Source organism: Myxocyprinus asiaticus, chromosome 11, assembly GCF_019703515.2.
Source record: "Myxocyprinus asiaticus isolate MX2 ecotype Aquarium Trade chromosome 11, UBuf_Myxa_2, whole genome shotgun sequence".
Lineage (NCBI taxonomy): Eukaryota > Metazoa > Chordata > Actinopteri > Cypriniformes > Catostomidae > Myxocyprinus > Myxocyprinus asiaticus.
Genome location: NC_059354.1, coordinates 32,903,331 through 32,924,280, shown reverse-complemented (window position 1 = coordinate 32,924,280; position 20,950 = coordinate 32,903,331). Strand labels below are relative to the sequence as shown.

At 39.7% G+C, this 20,950-nt stretch overlaps 1 protein-coding gene across 6 annotated transcripts in view; it reads left to right on the top strand.

Moving 5' to 3' along the window:
- The window catches only part of nalcn (sodium leak channel, non-selective), a 213,835-nt gene that overhangs the window by 140,225 nt on the left and 52,660 nt on the right, over positions 1-20,950 (top strand). For all 6 annotated transcript variants that reach the window (XM_051709746.1, XM_051709745.1, XM_051709743.1 and 3 more), the window contains 5 exons: positions 676-798; positions 1,000-1,056; positions 9,679-9,799; positions 10,854-10,985; positions 16,776-16,943. In XM_051709746.1, coding sequence (XP_051565706.1) covers positions 676-798; positions 1,000-1,056; positions 9,679-9,799; positions 10,854-10,985; positions 16,776-16,943 — 601 coding nt within the window. The remainder of the gene's footprint in view (positions 1-675; positions 799-999; positions 1,057-9,678; positions 9,800-10,853; positions 10,986-16,775; positions 16,944-20,950) is intronic.

The window sequence follows — 20,950 nt, the reverse complement described above, 5'->3', positions numbered from 1 at the left end:
CTTAACTAGCTTAATTTGCAATATTTCTTAGGTCAACCAGCTTGACCAGAAAGATCATGCTGCTCAAACAGTTTTGCATGTGTTTTTTTTTTTTTTTTTTTTGGCAGTTTATCTTGGCTGTGTTGGTCCATCAGCTAGACCTGGATCAAACGATTACTAACCAACATAAGCCACCATGGACAAGCAAGAAAATGATTGCTGGTCTAAGCATGTTTTATTTTTATTTTTTTATTTATTATTATTATTATTATTCTCTCCACAAAACTTGCCATGCCAGAATTATTAAGCATTCTCTTGTTCTGTTTACTGATGGTATCATGGTGTCTTAACTTAAAGACCTTTTGTGATGCCATCTGTATCTGACAACAAGACTTATTACACAGGAGCAAAGCTTTTGTTTGAGTTCAGCTGTATTCATTTGCCATGTTCAGAGGCCGCAGAAGGACTGTAAAGGAGAGATCAGATCACCTGTTAGCAGATTTCCAGATATGCTTACAAAATTAGCAAGGTTCCTTCTATGCATCCAGGACCTCTATACTGTATGTTCATACATTATTTTTGTCTGATGTACCAAAGCCTTTTGGAGAGTTGAATCTTTGATTAAAAACAACATTGGGCAGCAACGTTTGCAGCAGATATTTCAGAATGGTTTATTGTTATGTATTCCCTTCACAGAAAAGTCCAAGAGGAGGAACTCCGGGAAAACCATCCATATTTTGACAAGCCACTCTTCATCGTTGGTAGAGAGCATCGCTTCAGAAACTTTTGCCGAATGATTGTCCGGGCCCGTTTCAACGCGTAAGGCTAAAGCCAATTCAAATCCATGGCATTATGTCACTAGTTAGCATTTTCACGTGCGTCAATAAGATGACTAATCACTTTGTACCATTATCACTGATAAAAAGCCATGTTGTTTCTCAAACTGTTTCATGTGTGTTACATTTCTAATCCTGTTCAGTCTGTGCTGACACTGTTTGTTAATGGGCTTTTTATGAATAGGTCAAAAACGGATCCCATTACAGGTGCAGTGAAGAGCACAAAATACCATCAATTATAGTAAGTTTTAAATGCTTTTCACTATGATTGAATGGTTTAGACTATAATAAAAACAGAACATTTATACACCATCTAACTTAACCTTTCAAATAAATGGTATATAGAGATTATTTCAGCATTTGAGTGAATCTCAAAAAGGCTAAAAAGAACATGTCCAAATCATATTTCACCCCAAAATCAAAAGGAGGAAATAATAAATTGTAGTTTGTATAAAGACAATAAGGCATATTTTTGTACGATTAAGAGTTTTGACATCATTTGGATGATAGTTAAGCACATTTTCTATCCACATTCTAAGTACTGTACTGTTTTTAAACACCATGGTAGTATTTCTTGTACTGGCTTTAATTTAGGTTGATTTAAAAACAAATAATAATATAAAACTTGAAAAGAATTTGGGGGTGGATGCTTAATTGTCATAAAAAAATATTTCAAATTGTAATTTTTTTAAAGGGGTCGTGGCATGAGGAATCAAATATCCCTTCATCTTTTAATATATAAGATGTCACTGTACTTTAAAAACACACTGTAAGTTTCAGAACTCAAAACTTCATCCTCACTGTGAAAAGACTATTTGTTGAAACCAAGCTGCCAAAACGACTTGTTCTCTACTTCCTCCCCATTATCAAGTCACACTGTGGTATACTTTTGCATTTGACCGCCTCCAAAACAACACCTCAATGCCTAATTTATCTCATCACTTCCATAGCCCCGCCTGGCAGCGGTTAGCAGAGAGATGGCATGAGAGAGCAGGTCAGTCAAGAGCAAAGAGCCAATCATATCAGTGGGTGTTTACTCTCACGTATTAAAGGAGAAGCATCAACAAAACAGATCATTTCTGACAGAGGGTCAGAAAAAATTAGGGTGAAAAATGATCATGTTTTACAAATATATGACTGTTTTTTGTGCAAAAAACTGATAGTATTATTGAACCCCAAGGAACATATTAAAATACAAAAAAGGCATGTCATGAACCCTTTAATAGTGATATACAGTATATATACTGAAGGGAGAAAGAGAGAAACTTTGTATTTATTTAGATTTTGGGGGGAAATATGTCCCAGACATGTTTGTGATATATTGCTTGTTTTTATTCTAGAAATTAGGTATATGGGATTTGCTGTAATTTCAGTTTTCTGACCATTTCAATTTTCAATTGTCAGTTCTGTAGGACTCTTTTTGTAAAATCATTTTCTGTAACACATACCAGGGACTAAGTGAGTTGGTGTGGTATTGGATTAGAAAATTTGGGGCTGCAGGGTCCTAGAAAGATTTCACAGCTTAAAAAAGATGTGCAAAATGAAGACAAAGTTACTTAAGATATTTAAAATTCTTGAAGTTCTTCAAGCCGAGTTCTTCTTCAAAAAAGGGACTACGTCAGTGAGTCATGTGGTTTGAAGCCTGTATACAATCACGGCAATTTATTGGCTGATGGGGCTTAAGCAGTGCCCATAGGGAGCCACATCACGGAATCCATAAAGGCGGACGGTTCGTGCCATTTCTCCAGATTTTCTGCAAAAGGCATGAACCTATGCAGGAACCTGAGACAACATGTCCATTCTAACTGGAATCTCCCAAAGCATTCTCTCCAGGAGAGAGACCAAAGTAAAAAAACACACTTGAGATGGCCAATATGGCGCCACTAACAGAGGCCGAACACGATCATCCCAAACCCTCTGCAGAACCGAGTGCAGTAGGTTAATCGCTGGAAATGCATAAAAAGGTGCTGTCGGCCACTGATGCGGCAGTGTATCGATGCCCAGCAGTGCCAGGGGTGAGAGAGATCAGAGGGGACAGTGTGACGACTTGCTTGACGCAAACAGGTCCACTTCCGCTCTTCCCAACCTCATCCAGGTTTGTTCTACAATCTGCGGGTGTAGTGTCCACTCTCCAGGCATTTGAACCTGTCTGGACAGGAGATCCACCCCCAAATTCAACCAGCCTGGAATATGTACTGCTCATTGAGACAGCACATTGTCCCGTGCCCACAGAAGAATGTGATGTGCCAGTTTGAGCATGGCAGGAGAGCACACCCCTCCCTGACGGATGATGTAAGCCACCACCGTCCTGTTGTCCGACCGGATGAGGACAGGACTGCCCCGAAATTCCTGAAGGAAGAACCTCAATGCCAACAGCACCGCTAGCATTTCCAGACAGTTTATGTGCCAATTCAGCCGCTGACCCGTCCATACCCCCTGAGCAGGACGGTTCTCGTACACAGCGCCCGAAACCCACAGAGGAGGCGTCTGTCGTTATCACCTTGTGGTGACACACCTGTCCCAATGGAACGCCTATCAACAGAAAGCGGTTCTGTTTCCATGGTAACAGAGCTTTGTAGCACCCACGTGTCACTCTGATGGGACTAAACGCATGCCTCAGTGGTTGAAGTACCATTATGGAGTTCATCCAACACTGAAAAGGTCTCACATGCAACATGCACAGGGAAATTACAGTGGATGCCGCGATCATAAACCCCAATAGCCTGTGAAATGTTTTTGCAGGGAGAACATGTCCCACTTTGAACATTGCTAGACTCTGGCGGAATGACAGAACATGAGCCGGAGACACCTGCATTGTTTGCGAGTCTGGCTCCACCCCTAGAAACAGAGTCTGTTGCCTCAGCAACAAGATGCTCTTGTCTAGGTTGACTCGCAGCCCTAGACTGCTTAAGTGACTGAGAACGACATCTCGATGTTGTGTAGCCAAATTCTCTGAGTGAGCTAACACTAACCAATCATTTTGTGAACGTATGAGGTGCCAACGCAATTCCTTAAAGAAAGATGCAAAATTGGTACGCTTTGACCCCAAAAACGAACCTGGGAAACGCCTGGGCCTTGGCGTAATATTGAATGTGAAAATAAACATCCTTTAAATCTATTGTAACAAACCAGTCCCCTGGCTGCAGTTGTGACATTATGCTGTAAAAAAAACTGTAGGAAGTATGGTAGTATAAATGTACGCAGTATGGGTTAAAGTGCCCACGTACCTCCATCATTATGTAGGGAACAGTATGTGTGTTAGGAATTTAATTAAACTTTCGGCATGTCTACGCCATTATGTAAGGACATTTATAATGGAATTAGCTGCGTTCAACAACCATTATATGGATAAATGACAAATAATTAGATTATTTGTCTGAATAAGATTCTCCACCGTTAAAATCGTAATACAATGGCTTGTTGTATCTGCTCACAATTTCTATTGTAAGGAATTAGCTTTAATAAGGGAATTATTATTAATTCATTTATTGGTGTAATACTATTCTCATGGCTTATTGAAAATATCACAAATCTTTTAAATATGGTTCGAGCTTAGGTGCAAAGATTTTTGAAAAATCGAGTGACAAGATTATTTATCAAAATATACCACAGTCAAATTATCTTTGAATACAAACAAGACTTTATTGCTAATCTGCAACATAAAACTGACTAACAAACAACTAATCTAACATATAGACAAACAAACATAAACACGGTTTGGTAAGTGAGCTTTGACAGAAGATTAATTATCTGTAACCTTTTATGGAGTCTACAGACCTTGCCTTGAACAAATCCTGAGAACTTAATACGCCGTGATTTGAGATCGGGTTACTCATATTATATTCAAAGAAAGCACCAGATTTCAGCAAAAATCTGGAGGTCTGTACTTGCATTGCATTGCGTGCGTTGTTTGGCGTGTGGAGTTCTTTGAAGTCCTTTGGCTTGGTTCAGTTCCAGTAGGCATTTGTTTGGTTTGATGGATGGGTGATGGAAATGACCAGGCAGAGCCCGGAGGCAAGGACACCCGCCACGGAGAACTTGGGACTTCCCAGGACCAAGGTCAAAGCGTGTAAAGGCCGTCGAGCAGAGAAGAACTAGAGGGGGTTGTCCAGGCTGGTCTTTTAACCCATTCGGTTTGTTCACACCCCAAAGAATCTCTAAGCCAATCAGAGGCAGCTTTTCAGAGGGCCCGTGGTCAAAGTGTCCTCCCTTCAAGATAATTAATTTATGGCCTTTGTTCTAAGGTTTGTCAGTTTCCCGCTCAAAAAGTGTATATTTTAATCATGAATTTCATAAGAAAACTATAACTGCAAATATCCCGAAAATACTTCACACCATCATTCTGGAATTTAAGAGACAATCAATTACATACCAAACACTTGTACTTTCTTATTAAATTACAGTTATAATTCAGTTATTATGCATGATAAAACTTCTTACTATTTATTTTTTAGTTTTTACATAGATCATACATTACATGTTATGAAAAACATAATTGTCAGGGCTATCATCTGCATAGGATGCATTTGTCCATGTCAGCTGTTCATGAATGAAGCTTCATGTGAGCTGGTGAGCTGGAAACATGCCTCATGATTAGTAGAGCCCGACTGATATGGGATTTTTGAGACCGATACCGATTTTAGAGGGGGGAAATTCACCGATTACCGATATGGTGACCGATATAGCTAATTTTTGAGCTGGAATGAAAACAGACCTTTCTATGTGGATTGTGCACTGATTTTGCACCGATGTGACTATGCAAAGGTACTCAGAAGGCTGTTTTCTTAAACAAATATTTTTATCAAAGAACATTTGACATTATCATTATACATTGTCAACAAATTCTAGAAATGAACACTGAGAAAATAAAGAATAAATAAAAATACAATAAATAGCTTAATAAACATCAGTACTGTTAGTATAAGTTGATTGCTGACCATTTAAATAAAGAATAAATAAAATAAAAATCAGTACTGTATGTTTAGTATCAGTCAAATGCTGACCATTAAAATAAAGAATAAATTCAAATAAAATAAATAGCTAAATAAACATCAGTACTGTTTAGTATCAGTCAGTGGCTGACCATTTAAATAAAGAATACATAAAAATAAAATAAATAGCTAAATAAACATCAGGGGCCAGTTGCACCAGCTATACGTACGTTACAACTTAGCCTAGTAGTGGCATAAATGGGCACTAAGTCACAATTTATGCTCTACTAAATATTTGAGCGTTGCACCAATAAATTTAGGTAGAACGTAACCCTACGTATAAACTAAATATATACGGCAGCCTCCGACCAGGAGTAACTGATGGAATGAAAAAGCAGACTCATTTAATGACATCAATGAGCTCATGTTTTGGTTGACAGGCATCAGTCCTTTCGACATATATGATGGTGTTGGCATTTACACTCATTTACATTTACGAGAGTAAAAAAACGTACTTTTAAGTGGCTCTTCAGCATGAAACCGTTCTAACGGTGCCGTTTTTAGGGTGCGTCACCCGGTGTCAAGTTTCAACACATTCAGAATATATATATAGGATATTAAAATGAATAAATGTCTATTTTTCCAGCCTATTGTATTAGTATTTATCACCCCTCAATTATTTTAGATACAGTTCCTATATATTATTATTTACACAGGGCAAATATACTATTTAATAAATCTACTTTTATTACGTATCCTATTTTAATGTCTGGAAAACCAGACTTTTAAATATTACATTTTATAAATGCAACAACTGGAATTGTTCAGTTGAAGGGGGTACCAAACTGTAAATCCTGAACAAAACAGTTTGGTGAATACATGTTTACACGCTGACAAGGTATGAAAGTAGCTACGTGGTTAGCTAGTTAACTGTAAGCTCGTTGCTATGGAGAGTAAAAGATGGACTTTATTTACTTTCCAGCATTGTGTCTCACCAACTAGGTAACAGCGAAGCGTGAAATCAACACTCGCCACATACAATCCACCACCGCACCATTGTCTGCTGAGCTGCAAAAAGATGCTCTGATGTTTACCTTTCAATCTGCTACATTACTTACTGCACTGATAAACTATAGCTGGCTAACAGAAAACAGATGTGATAAATATGAGTGACATGGTTGTCAGGGACAGGGTTAATGTTATATTAGTTATATAAAATGATGGGGTCATATTTTATTATCTTTCCAGTATGTACTTCACAAACTAGTTAGCAATTTAACGAGAAGAGACCGCTCAAATCCGCACCGTTTAACTCCGCCCTGTCTGCAGAACCACCATCAGCTCAGAGTCAGCTCGGTAAACAATGGAGTTGGAGCGTGCTCTGCTGGACAAACTATGCTATGACACCAATTCTAAAGCATTGTTTTCTGCATTATATGTTCTGAAAAAAAAAATTCATATTGGCGCATATCAGCAAAATATAAGCCGATACCGATATATCGGTGAAAGCGGCACAGTGGAGGGAAGTCCTTGCACCTCCATCATTGTGGCTGATTGAATACGGTTTAACGTTTGCCTTTATTGTATTTAGGCATAATGACTGTCGTCCTGAAGTATGCTTACAGCAGGAATGTTTACAGAAAAAAAAATTATCTTTCCTGATGTTTTGAACAGGAAAGAGTGTATGAACATTGGGGGAGAGCACTTGTGCTTATTGTACATCGAATTCTGTCATGCCTGTCCCAAAACCCTTGGCCATGGGGACAGAGGCTGAATTCGATCTGGCAATTGTGAAAAGAGGTCACTTTGAATGTATTTACAGAAGAGAACACCAGATAAACCATCTTCCCTAGCATAGAACAGGGAAGAATGTGCGAACATGGAGGGAATTGTGAGCAAGCAGGTTTGCCACAATGGCCCCAGCATTTATTATGGGGGGAACAGCATGTGACGTTTATGAAAGTGTGATTTGTGAACACTTGAGCTTATTATACATCAAATTCCATTATGCCTGTCCCGAGACCCTTGACTATGTGGACAGAGGCCGAATTTGATCGGGCAAGTATAAAAAGGGGTTACTCTGAATGTATTTACAGCAGAGGATGCCAGATAAACCATCTTCCCTAACATTAGAACAGGGAAGAATGTGCAAACATGGGAGGAACTGAGAGCAAGCAGGTTTGCCACAATGGCCCTTGTATTTATTATGGGGGGAAAAGCGTGTGACATTTATGGGAGTGTGATTCGTAAACACTTGTGCTTATTATACATAGAGATCCGTTATGCCTGTCCCAAGACCCTTACCCATGGGGACAGAGGCCGAATTCGATCAGACAAGTATAAAAAATGGGTCACTCTGAATGTATTTACAGCAGAGAAGGCCAGATAACCCATCTTCCCTAGCTTTAGAACAGGGAAGAATGTGTGAACATGGGAAAGAAATGAACAGAGGCTGGATTCGTAATGGGAGTTTATTTTTATTTACTTTATTTTATTTTTTTATGCTCGCTCCCCAGCGTAAGTCGTGGGGGGGGGACTGAGCCATAACCTGTCTTTATTAGGCAAATTTTGATACCAGTTGGCCTCCATAGGTAATTTTGATACCAATTGGCCTCCATAGAACAATTTTGATACAAGTTTGCCTCCATACACAAATTATGACCCAATGGTTTCTTAAGCAGAAACTATAATCCAGTCCATACATAAATTATGACATGTTTGGTCCTCCATACACAGATCATGACATCACCCATGTACGCTTAATCTCTCATGTATCCAATGCATATCAAATGGCGGATTTGCACGAGGAGAAGTAAGAGCGTGACCGATGAAGAACTCAAAACAAAACTCCTTAACAACGGAAAGACTGCAAAGTTAGTGAGTGCAGAACTAACACATCTTAAAAGGAGCAAGGAGTGTGAAGTACGTGCCACCATTAAACTGGGACAGAGATAGCATTTGCATCTCTTCTCCCATCAAAGAAAAGACGGCCACGCAATCATTTGAGTATCTCAGCCTCGCCATCTCCTGGGACCCAGGGAGAATTGCACCCTGCACGTCGGTTCACAATATTGTATTATAAAAAATGCTCCGTTTTTGTGTCTCCAAAGCACCGATTACACGGGAGCTCGCCTGCCCCGCAACAGCGCTCCAAAAACAGGAGAGAAAGAAAGAGAGGCCATGCCCTGAACTGCCTCATTACATTTTTGCAAACTCTCTAGGGTGACAAAATAGAAGAAATTAGGTATTTTTAAACAAGTGCCTACCTTTTCCATCATTCCCACGATGAAATACCTCCAAACCAGTGTTTCCTGATGGAAAACGTCCTGCGTGACGCGTAGCTGTGCCGAACTAGGCCACTCGCCACATCAAGGAGCATGTCTCGACGGCGAGAATGGCACAAGGAAAAGTCTGGTACCCATCCTTAATCCTTCTTCTTATGACAAGAACCGGAGCCTCAAGGCTCACATGGCTCATTTCAGAGACTGCATGGTTTGACAGAGCCTCGATGAAGCACCATCGGGTCTGTTTAACAATGCGGTTGAATCCGCACACAAACTGCTTATTTACAGCGACGTCCTCATGTGTTGTCACTCAAAAGGGAGAACAAAGTCCTCGCTTTGGTGTGAGTCACTAGTAATCAACACAGGCTTAGACAAATTTGTGCACTGAAGTAAGAAAATCTGGTGAAATGGCGCCAAGCATCCACCTAAATGGATTCTGTGATGCAGCTCCCTATGGCCGTCGCTTAAGTGCCATCAGCCAATAAATTGGTGTGATTGTATACAGGCTTCAGACTCACTGACGTAGTCCCAATTGCATCATTATGCAATATTGATGTTTCTTCGAAAGGGAACCATTTTTTGGCACATTTAACCTGAACTAAACCTTGAGTGTTTGTGTGTGTGTGTCTGTGTGTGTGTGTTCTCCAGTGATTTGCTGGGCTTGGTCACCTATCTGGACTGGGTGATGATCGTGGTCACCATCTGCTCTTGTATTTCCATGATGTTTGAGTCCCCTTTTACTAGAGTCATGCATGTCCCTACCCTTCAGGTATTCTAAACCCAGATGTTCACCAATCTATCTCACACGCACACCCAACTAACTCTTTACCCTGTAAATGTTCCTCATCTCTTTCATGAAGGCTGGTCATCATGTCTCATTGTTGCAGTCCAGTTTTGATTGCCACTCAAACTGATTTTGCCATTTTAAGCACATTTGATCATGATCCCCACTGATTTACTTTGAAAGCATGACATTCAAAGTGAACTTGAAAGTGAACATTATTAAAGTGCCTATGTTTCAAATCTCATATGCTGTCATTTATGAGACAGAAAGATGGAGCTGATTGACTAGGCGCTCTCGAAAGTTCTGTCTTTCTACACCACTGATTGAAGCTGCCCTTCAGACAGTCCAGAATGACTTGATTTTTAACTGATAATTATATGTTTAAGAGCAAGATTTAAGTCTCAGTTAAGTGTCCAGGCACTCCCAGTTGTACAACCTTCTCTGACTTACCTGCAAAAGAGGAAATATTATTTAAAAACTGGCAAATATGCAGTAATCTGTGCTGAGTTCTTATTAGTGGCTTTACTGGCTAGAAATTTAATGCTGAGCTTGTTAATGGCCACAAAAATCATGTTACAAGATGATTACTGCAAGAATACATCAAATATGTTGCATTTAAAGTTTGCAAAGATACTTCTCTGTTTTAGTAGATATCGATTAGCAGTTTAAATTAATAATGACTTACAGATAATCAACAGATAGTTCAGACTCTGAAGTCTGATTGGATGCTAAAAGCTGTTAAATGCAGATAAACAGACATTCGATAATGCGTCTAGTTGCAATGTTGCTTGGCAACTGTAAACAACCTCCAGTTAATGGTAAGATAATGAGCTATATTACTTATTCTATACAACAGCATAAATTGTCAATTGGCCATTTTATAAAATAAAAGAGCCACAGTGTATCACAGTGATTTTACCACGGTAAAGGAGGTTTTAGGCACTTAACAAAGAACACCCTTACCTGTGATATGCTTAATTTAAAAACTGCTAATTGTCATTCTGTGCTGTTGTACACTAAATCTTGTCTTTCTCTGCAGATTGGAGAATATGTCTTTGTCATCTTCATGAGCATTGAGCTGAACCTGAAGATCATGGCAGATGGCCTGTTCTTCACTCCCACTGCAGTCATCCGAGACTTCGGCGGTGTCATGGACATCTTCATCTATTTAGTAAAACTAATTCTCAGCTGCTCTCTTGTGAAAACTCACTTTCTGATGCATGTTAACACCAACGTTCTATCTGAATATGCGCTCTTCTAATGAGGCTTTGATTATTCTTCTGAAGATAGCTTTTTAATGGCCCTAAACAGTGCTTCATTTAAATGGCCCATCCCTATAAATTTCATCCTGTTTACTCGCATTTGTAAGTTGAGTTCTGGTGCACCTCTTTTCAAAATAATTTGGTCTGTCTTCCACAAACACTGCATTTAACTCATGAAAAAATATCTAAAGAGTGCGAGTCCTAAACTATTAGGGCTGCCCCTGACCAAAGATTTTCCTAGTCGACTAGTAGTCATTAATTTATGCCATTAGACGACTAGTCGCACGTTTATGATATTAATTTAATTACTTAAAAAAAAAAAAAAAAAAATATATATATATATATATATATATATATATATATATATATTGGGGGGCATCAGAAAATGGTTTGAGTTCCAGGGCTGAGAAAGAATGTTTCTAACAATGTTCTACATTACAGAGAAATACTAAACCTTAATAAAGAGCCTTTAAAATATAAATTTTACAAGCGCATGCACGAAGTGAGCCACAGCGACACTGGCAAAAGTGGCAATGATTCTGAATGTGACAGAAAAACCAGAGTCTGTCTGAACATTTTGTTAATTTATAGAGAGAAATGCACATTAGGGTTGTGCCGACAGACGATGATCTCGGGGATCGACGATGGTCAGAGTGATCACCAATAGCTGATGCCTTTGATGATGTCAAGACGATATTTGGCTCGTTTTCCCATTAATGTATAAAATTATTATTATTATTATTATTATTATTATTATTATTATTATTATATTATTATTATCAAATTAATATTACAAATAATTTGCCTGTAGAGACACAGATACGTGCTTGAAGAAACACACTTTATTATATTATTAATAACAGATGACAGAAAAACTGTCTATGTGCAGATATGTTTGTACGAAGGCGTGCAGTCTCGTGGAACACGCACATGTAAGAGATTCTCACTCTTTCTTTGTTTCTGTCTTCTGAATTTTTTTTTTGCAAGAACAGTATCGTCTGTGAGTGCTGCAAATGACCTCAGACATCTTAGCTCAGGAAGTGCTTTGAGTTCAGTTCGCTTTATTTCCACAGAGCAGTTCATTGTGAACGCAACTCTGCAGCCTATACATCTGTGATTAAAATATAAAATAATACAAAAACACGTTCACCTCGAACCATGATTTATATTTCAGTGATTATTATCGTCATTATAATTATTATGTTTACATTTATAATTGTTTTTATGTCTTCATTTGTGTAAGTCATTTTCCGCCTGCATGTTTAGACGGATACTTGCCTGACGGTAAATGGAGAGGTGGTTACTTACAGTATATATATATATATATATATATATATATATATATATATATATATATATATATATATATATATATATAATTTTTTTGATCACTTCATTATTTTATTTGGATTTTACTGCTTTTTTGTTTCATTTGGAGTGCAATTTGAATTTAGAAATGTATTTGATTTAAGTTTTTCTTTTTTAAATATAGTAATTTAATTTTCAATGGATATATATATATATAAAACATCTATGTATATATATCTCGCAATATCCAATTACATTGGCAACCCCTGGGCTGAGGGATTGGTGAATATTCTTGCTTTAGTGATTTTGCATTGAAAATTAAATTACTTTATTTAAAAAACGAAAAACTTAAATCAAATACATTTCTAAATATATATATATATATATATATATATATATATATATATATATATATCGTGAAGGAGGGAACAAAACAAATTTATTCACACACATGATGTATTTTCCCGGATAACGAAATATCCGACCTGTAGAGAATGCACAGATGAAGTAGGTTCTTTGCCAACTGTTGTAAAGCCATCTTTCAAAAAGTTGAACAACACATATTTTAATTGCACTTAATTTTTATCCAGTTTCATTTGAATTTTTAGTTAAAATAAATCAAGTTGAAAATCAAGGTGTCTTGCTTTATTGTGTAGGCTTAACCCTAACCCCGCTTAACAAAAATTACCCCATAGTACCACTTAGCATCCAACCAGCAGTAATACCCGTGTTTGTCGGTTTCCTGTGGAGTTATTTTTTTCCTGCGACCAACTGACCAATTAAAACTTGGTCGATCAAGACTCTTCTTTTCGACTAACATTTGGTCGACTATCAGGGGGCAGCCCTATAAACTATAAACATTTTACCCACACCATAATTAGAGGAATATTCCTGCTTCAATGCAAGTTCAGCTGTATTGACAGCATTTGTGGAATGATTACCACAGAAAATAATTTTGAAAAATTCACCAGCTAACCTTACCCTTACAAGTTAGATTTAAATCCATTACTGAAAGTGGTCCTTTTAAAAGACAATTGAGTAAATGCACACCTTAAATTTAGAAGTGCAAGTTAATGTATAAATATTTGAAGGAATTAAATATAAAACACAACTCAGAATGAAAGCTTATTTATTGAAACATTGGTCAATATATACGCTTGTATTTTGAGTTGTATGGTTATTTTTTCCTTTACTGAAAGTGTTAAATGTATTGATTTTGTTTATAAAAACCTTTTGTGTTGCATTTACAATCCTGTGAAAACAGGGGGTGGTGCTGCACACCTAGCACCCCCACTTTCTGCGTCCCTGCTCATCCATTGTTTTCAAAGAAAATATCTCAAATGTAGTTTATTTTTTTAGCACAGTGGCAAATTGTTTTTTCTTGTTTTAAGAAAAACCTTATGAAATGTTGTTTTGTTTAAAACAAAGAGAAGAAATTGCCAATTGGTTAACAAACTAAACTGAATATCTTAATATCTATGCAATTTTGCTTCTCAAGTACAACCCCAATACTGAAAAATTTGTGACAATGTAAAAAACGTCATGGTTACTGGTGTAACCTCCATTCCCTGATGGAGGGAACGAGACATTGGTGTCGATGTAGTGACACTAGGGGTCACTCTTGGGAGCCCGAGACACCTCTGGTCTTTGATAAAAGGCCAATGAAAATTGGCGAGTGGTATTTGCATGCCACTCCCCCGAACATACGGGTATAAAAGGAGCTGGTATGCAACCACTCATTCAGGTTTTACGCTACGGAGCCGATATAAGGTCCGGCCATTTCAGCAGGTAGTTCAGCGCTGTGGCAGGAGGGACCAATGTCTCATTCCCTCCATCAGGGAACGGAGGTTACACCAGTAACCATGACGTTCCCTATCTGTCACTCACTCGACGTTGGTGTCGATGTAGTGACACTAGGGGTCCCTATACAAAACGCCACAAGGCTGAACTGTGTTACGTGAACTGGCGGTGTGTGGTGGGCAGACTTGCTGTGTGCCTCATAACCAGCACACCATGTCGACACGTAACCTCCCCCAACACAGTTATGAGTGTCGAACGGCCCTTTTTGGGGACAAGTCGACTACCCAGAGATAGAGACAGGCTTAACCCAGTCGTGGCCTCTTTCCCCTTCTCTTTTTCCACTCCCTAAAAAAGAAGGGGGATTATCCGACTGGGCCGCCAGGTCTAGTCGGGGGGTGTCCCTCCCAAGGGGAGGACACCGCGGAGACCACACCTCGCCCCAAGAGAGGGGGGGGTATTTAAGTGGAAGAATACATCACATGGTCTTTCCAACCATGTGGAGAGCCTTCAAGGTAGATCCTGCCCAATGGGGGAGGAGTTACTACAACATGGAGACTGGGGCAGAGGAGCTCTGCCCAAGGAAGATGCAGTTTGCCAGCAGGGAAATGAATTAGCAGAAGATATAGATCGCATGGGGTTAGCCTTACAGGGAACCGCCACAACTACAGAGGTCTGATGAGGGAACGAGACGTGGCCTGGAGGGATTCAGCCTCCTGGCGCCTCTTAGGAACCTGATGATCAGATCATGCTTCCCTAAGGACTTACCGTCGACTGCGTCATGGTGTGCTGCTATGGCAGCAACGTACACCTTCAAGGTGGAAGGGGACAGCCTCCCTTCCAACCTTGGCCGCGAGGGTTCAGGGAAGAGCGGTGAAATCCACTTTAACCGACGCTCGCGGCTGCCCGGGAAAGCATGTAGTCATCTCCACGTCAGCCTGTGACTGGGCGATCGACCCCGAAGGGAGGAGCCCAGCTGAGGCTTCCGACTGGACGAGCCCGCTCTCCGATGCTGCGCTCAAGAGCTCATCACTTTCGCGGGCTCCGAATAAGAGGTCGAACTCGCCTTGAGACGAGCCGGCGGACTCACCCGGAAGCCAGATCGGGGCAGACGAGCGTGCTGGGGAATGGGAGGTCCGCGGGGGGATACCCGGTGGAGGCGGTCCCATTGGGTCCCCAAATCACCCCCAGTGCTAGCCGCGCTGGCCTCAAACCCGTGGGTAAAAGGACCGAGGCAGGAGCCTCTGGGGTGGCTCGCTTTCTTACGAAGGCGTACCACGACCGCAACGTTGCCATGGACATATTCTCGCAATGAGAACATGACCATCCACGAATGCTGTCTCCGTGTGAGCAGTGCCCAGACACGAAAGACAGTGATCGTGACCGTTAGAAGGTGAGAGATAACGAGCACAACCAGGAATAACACACAATCGGAAAAGCATCTTTAAAAAGACGCATTTTTAAAAAGATGTTCCGTGTGTGCGCTCTTTTAGAGAAATATATACTCTTTTAGAGGGGAAAAATGCTCTTTCAGAAAATATACTCTCTAGTTTTTCTGCCGAAGCGCCCAGGGGCGTTCTCTGCAGTGCACCAGTGCAGAGGAGGGAGAAGCCGCTGAAATGCGCCGTCAGATCCAGCAGAGGTGAATGAACAGTAGTGTTCAGCTCAGTGAGCATGACCGTTCGGCTCCGAAGAGAAAATCTGAATGAGTGGTTGCATACCAGCTCCTTTTATACCCGTATGTTCGGGGGAGTGGCATGCAAATACCACTCGCCAATTTTCATTGGCCTTTTATCAAAGACCAGAGGTGTCTCGGGCTCCCAAGAGTGACCCCTAGTGTCACTACATCGACACCAACGTCGAGTGAGTGACAGATAGGGAACTAATAAAAGCAAAAAAGAGTGATTTGTAAATTCTTTTTACCCTGTGCTACATTGGAAGCACCATAACACATTATTTGATGTTTTACCTTGTCAATTAATTTTTATTTTTTTAATATACACACATTTCAAATCAGATGATTGCAACACACTCCAGAAATGTTGGGACTGTTGAGTGTTTATCACTGTGTAACATCACTATTTCTTCTAAAAACACTTAAGCGTTTGGGCACTGAAGACACAAATTTGTTGAGTGTTATTAGAAGAAGGGATAAATACTCAGCTATCTCAAATTTTTCGGAGCATGGTGCAATCATCTGATTTGAAAAGTGTATATTTAAAAAAATTATAATTCATAAGGTAAAGCATCAAATAATGTGTTGTTGTAGTACTTTCAATATAGCACAGGGTGAATAGAATTTACAATCACTCCTTTTTGTTTTTATTAAAATATTCCACAATATCCCAATTGGGGTTGTAAATGTATAATTTTTTAATGGTGTTTTGATATTTTATACTGGCGAACAAGACAAAAATACTGATTAAGAAAATATTGTTTTGCAGTAGTTCATTAGTTATCTTTATAGCAATACACTTTTTATAACAATATTAATGTACCATACCAAATCATCTGCAGTAAGCATCTGTTTTCATGATCAATGGCAATGGCAAGAAAAGGTGCCCTTTAAGATGACCTTTCTGCCCACTGTGTAGGTCAGTCTGATCTTTCTATGCTGGCTGCCGAACAATGTGCCTCCTGAGTCTGGTGCCCAGCTCCTTATGATGCTACGCTGCCTACGGCCACTGCGTATCTTTAAACTGGTGCCCCAGATGAGGAAAGTGGTTCGCGAGGTCCTCAAGGGTTTCAAAGAGATCTTCCTGGTGAGTGGGTGCACAGGCTGTAATAACTCAGTGAAAGGGCAGCAAATATTTTATTTTGTGGTTAATTCTTTTAAGAGACTTATTACATGGCTCTCTGGAATACTCGATTATGACTGGTCAATGGTGCCATCCAGCGGTCCGATATTGCTCTGTAACAACCGCACGTCCCATATCAGACCGCTCATCCGGGTACTGCGAGCCGTCTCTCCTGCTTCTCGGATCACTGTGCGATCTCTACAACTGAACTAATAAAATAAATTAAACTCAAATCAATGTTTCATGTCCATTTATTTGTTTATTTGGCAAGTAGTCGTGTAATAGGCTGAATAATGAGCAGTCAGAAGGTAATTTTCACAAAAATAAACTACATAATTTCAACGCAAATCAATATTATATGTCCATGTATTTATTTATTTGGTTAGTAGCCATGTAATAAGTGGAATAATGTACAGTCATTAGGTTGTTATCGCAAAATAAACCCCTTCAGGATGATACAAGACCACTCCACTTTGCATTGGGGTCCTGATCACCCTGTCGGGGTTTATTGTGCAATAAAAACCAACTAACTGTACATTATCCCTTACATATTGTACATATAACAGACTTGTGCTGAGATTTGTGTTATTTCCTTAAAGGGGTCATATCATGCACAATTATCATTGAATTTTTTTTCCCCTGATGTCCACTTATTTTAGTCAAGGTCTCTTGCAGCAAAACGCAATTTAGTTTTACATGAATAGTACACATTTACTTGACTTGGTTGCAGGTTTGCAGTGTTTCCCAATCTTTTTGGCCATAAGTACCCCCACAGCACCATCAGTAAGATTTAAGTACCACCTCATTGACACAAAACCAAAGATTTGTGCAAAAGACAAAATCAAATCAAATCCCTTTATTGTCACTCAACCATATACACAAGTGTAATCAGTGGAAATAAATATGAAGTGTTGTGTTGACATTCAGCTGTAGGTTGATAGTCAGTTGCCAGTGTGTTATTAAGAGAAGTATAAAATGTGAGTCCAGTCTGAGGCTAGTAAAGTGCAGTGCTGATATATGTATCGTGAGCGATCAAGACTTCAAAAGTCTGATTGCTTGGGAGAAGAAGCTGTCATGAAGTCGGCTGGTGCGGGTCCTGATGCTGCGATACTGCCTGCCTGATGGTAGCAGTGAGAGCAGCCCATGGCTCGGGTGGCTGGAGTCTCTGATGATCCTCCAAGCTTTTTTCACACACCGGCTGGTATAGATGTCCTGGAGGGAGGGAAGCTCACCTCCGATGATGTGTCTGGCAGTTTGCACAACCCTTTGCAGAGCTTTGCGGTTGAGGGCAGTACTGTTGCCGTACCAGGCAGTGATGCAGCCAGTCAGGATGCTCTCTACAGTGCTGGTGTAGAACAGTGTGAGGAGGTGGTGGCTCATTCCAGACTTCCTCAGCCGTCTCAGGAAGAAAAGGATCCAGCTGCAAAGCGAGCTGTTTAAGCCCAGAGCCCGGAGTTTCACATCAAGCTTGGAGGGCACTATGTTGTTGAATGCTGAGCTGTAATCTACCAACAGCATTCTCACATACATATGTGTTCCTTTTTTCCAGGTGGGAGAGAGCAGTGTGTAGTGTAGATGCAATGGCATCATCAGTGGAGCGGTTGTTGCGTTAAGCAAACTGCAGTGAGTCCAGTGAGGCAGGCAGCACAGAGCAAATGTAATCTCTGATTAGCCTCTCAAAGCATTTGCTGATGATGGGGTTCAGAGCAACAGGACGGCAGTCATTTAAGCAAGTGATTTTGGATTGCTTTGGTACAGGCACAGTGGTGGATGTTTTAAAGCATGTGGGGACTACAGACAAGGAGAGGGAAAGGTTGAAAATATCCGTAAAAACATCAGCCATTTGATTCGCGCACACTCAGATGATGCGGCCCAGAATGCCTTCTGGACCCGCAGCTTTACGGATATTCACCCGTCAGAAGGATCGTGTTATGTCTGCTACAGAGATGGAGAGTGAACTAACCTCTGTAGCTTCGGCCTCGGGAGCTCTCTCTGCAAGGGCGGTGTATTTTCCCTCGAAACGAGCATAAACAGTATTAAGCTCATCCGGGAGAGAGGCAGAGGTGTTCACGGCGGATTTTTATTCCCTTTGAAGTCCGTGATGTTATTAAATCCCTGCCATATGCTTCTAGAATCGGTGGTGTTGAACAGTGGTATAATTTAACTTCCTCCATGTTGTAATACCCCTGATGTACAATATATAATATACAGTAAAAATGATTCATGTACATACAATAAAAATGTAGGCATAACTATATACTCTGATCAGCCACAACAATAAAACAACCTGCCTAATATTGTGTAGGTCCCCCTCGTGCCGCCAAAGCAGCACCAACCCGTGTCTCAGAATAGCATTCTGAGATGCTGTTCTTCTCACCACAATCATGCCATGGTCCAAATCACTGAGATCAATTTTTTTTCCCCATTCTGATGGTTGATGTGAACATTAACTTAAGCTCCTGACCCTTATCTGCATGACTTTATGCACTGCACGACTTTATGCACTGCACTGCTGCCACATGATTGGCTGATTAGATAATCGCATGGATGATTGTTGGTACCAGACGGGCTGGTTTGAGTATTTCTGTAACTGCTGATCTCCTGGGATTTTCTCACACACAACAGTGTCTAGAATTTACTCAGAATTGTGCCAGAAACAAAAAACGTCAAGTGAAGGGCAGTTCTGCAGATGGAAACGCCTTGTTTATGAGAGAGGTCAACAGAGAATGGCCGGACTGGTTCGAACTGAAAAGTCTATGGTAACTCAGATAACCGCTCTGTACAATTGTGGTGAGAAGAATATCATCTCAGAATGCTATTCTGAGATGCGGGTTGGTGCTGGCACGAGGGGGACATACACATTACCATACACATTAGGCAGGTGGTTTTAATGTTGTGGCTGATCGGTGTGTGTGTGTATGTATATATATATATATATATATATATATATATATATATATATATATATATATATATATATATATATACACACACACTACCGGTCAAAACTTTTGAAGAACTTGACTGAAATGTTTCTTATGATCTTAAAAATCTTTTGATCTGAAGGTGTATGCTTAAATGTTTGAAATTAATTTTGTAGACAAAAATATAATTGTGCCACCATATTAATTTATTTCATTATAAAACTAAAATTTAATTAAAAAAGAAAAGTTTTTGAAATTGATGACTTGGATCAAATAATAATGAAAAGCAGCCAATAAGTGCCCAACATAGATGGGAACTCCTTCAATACTGTTTAAAAAGCATCCCAGGGTGATACCTCAAGAAGTTGGTTGAGAAAATATCAAGAGTACATGTCTGCAAATTCTAGGCAAAGGGTGACTACTTTGAAGATGCTAAAATATTACAAAGTTTTGATTTATTTTGGATTTTGTTTAGTCACAACATAATTCCCATAGTTCCATTTATGTTATTCCATAGTTTTGATGACTTTACTATTATTCTAAAATGTAAAAAAAAAAAATTATAATAAAGAATGAGTAAGTGTTTCAAAACTTTTGACCGGTAGTATATATATATTAATGCTGTCAGCGTTAACACGTGCGATTAATTTAAAATGTATAATGCGTAAATTTTTTCTTAATCACGATTAAGGCATGTACCAATTTGACATTAGATTCTGACATTTATTCAGCTCCGTGTGAGTTCTGAACACTGGTTAGATTGTTACATTACAACACGACCCTTGCGATGTGTCCAGCGGGGACATTACACTCGTATACACACTATATACAAACACACTCCTAGAAAGGACCTCTTATAAAACAAATGCTAATAGGACTTGTGACAAAATTTAAGTTCTTTGCATCTTTTGTAAGTCAGCATTTTACCACATAAGCATGTCAATTCTTACAAGCCTGCTGCGCAGCTTGTCCTCCCATGGAGGATCTGTTGACGCTCCACTCAAATGTAACATAATTTCAACTTTGTACCTGTTGCCGCCGAGCATC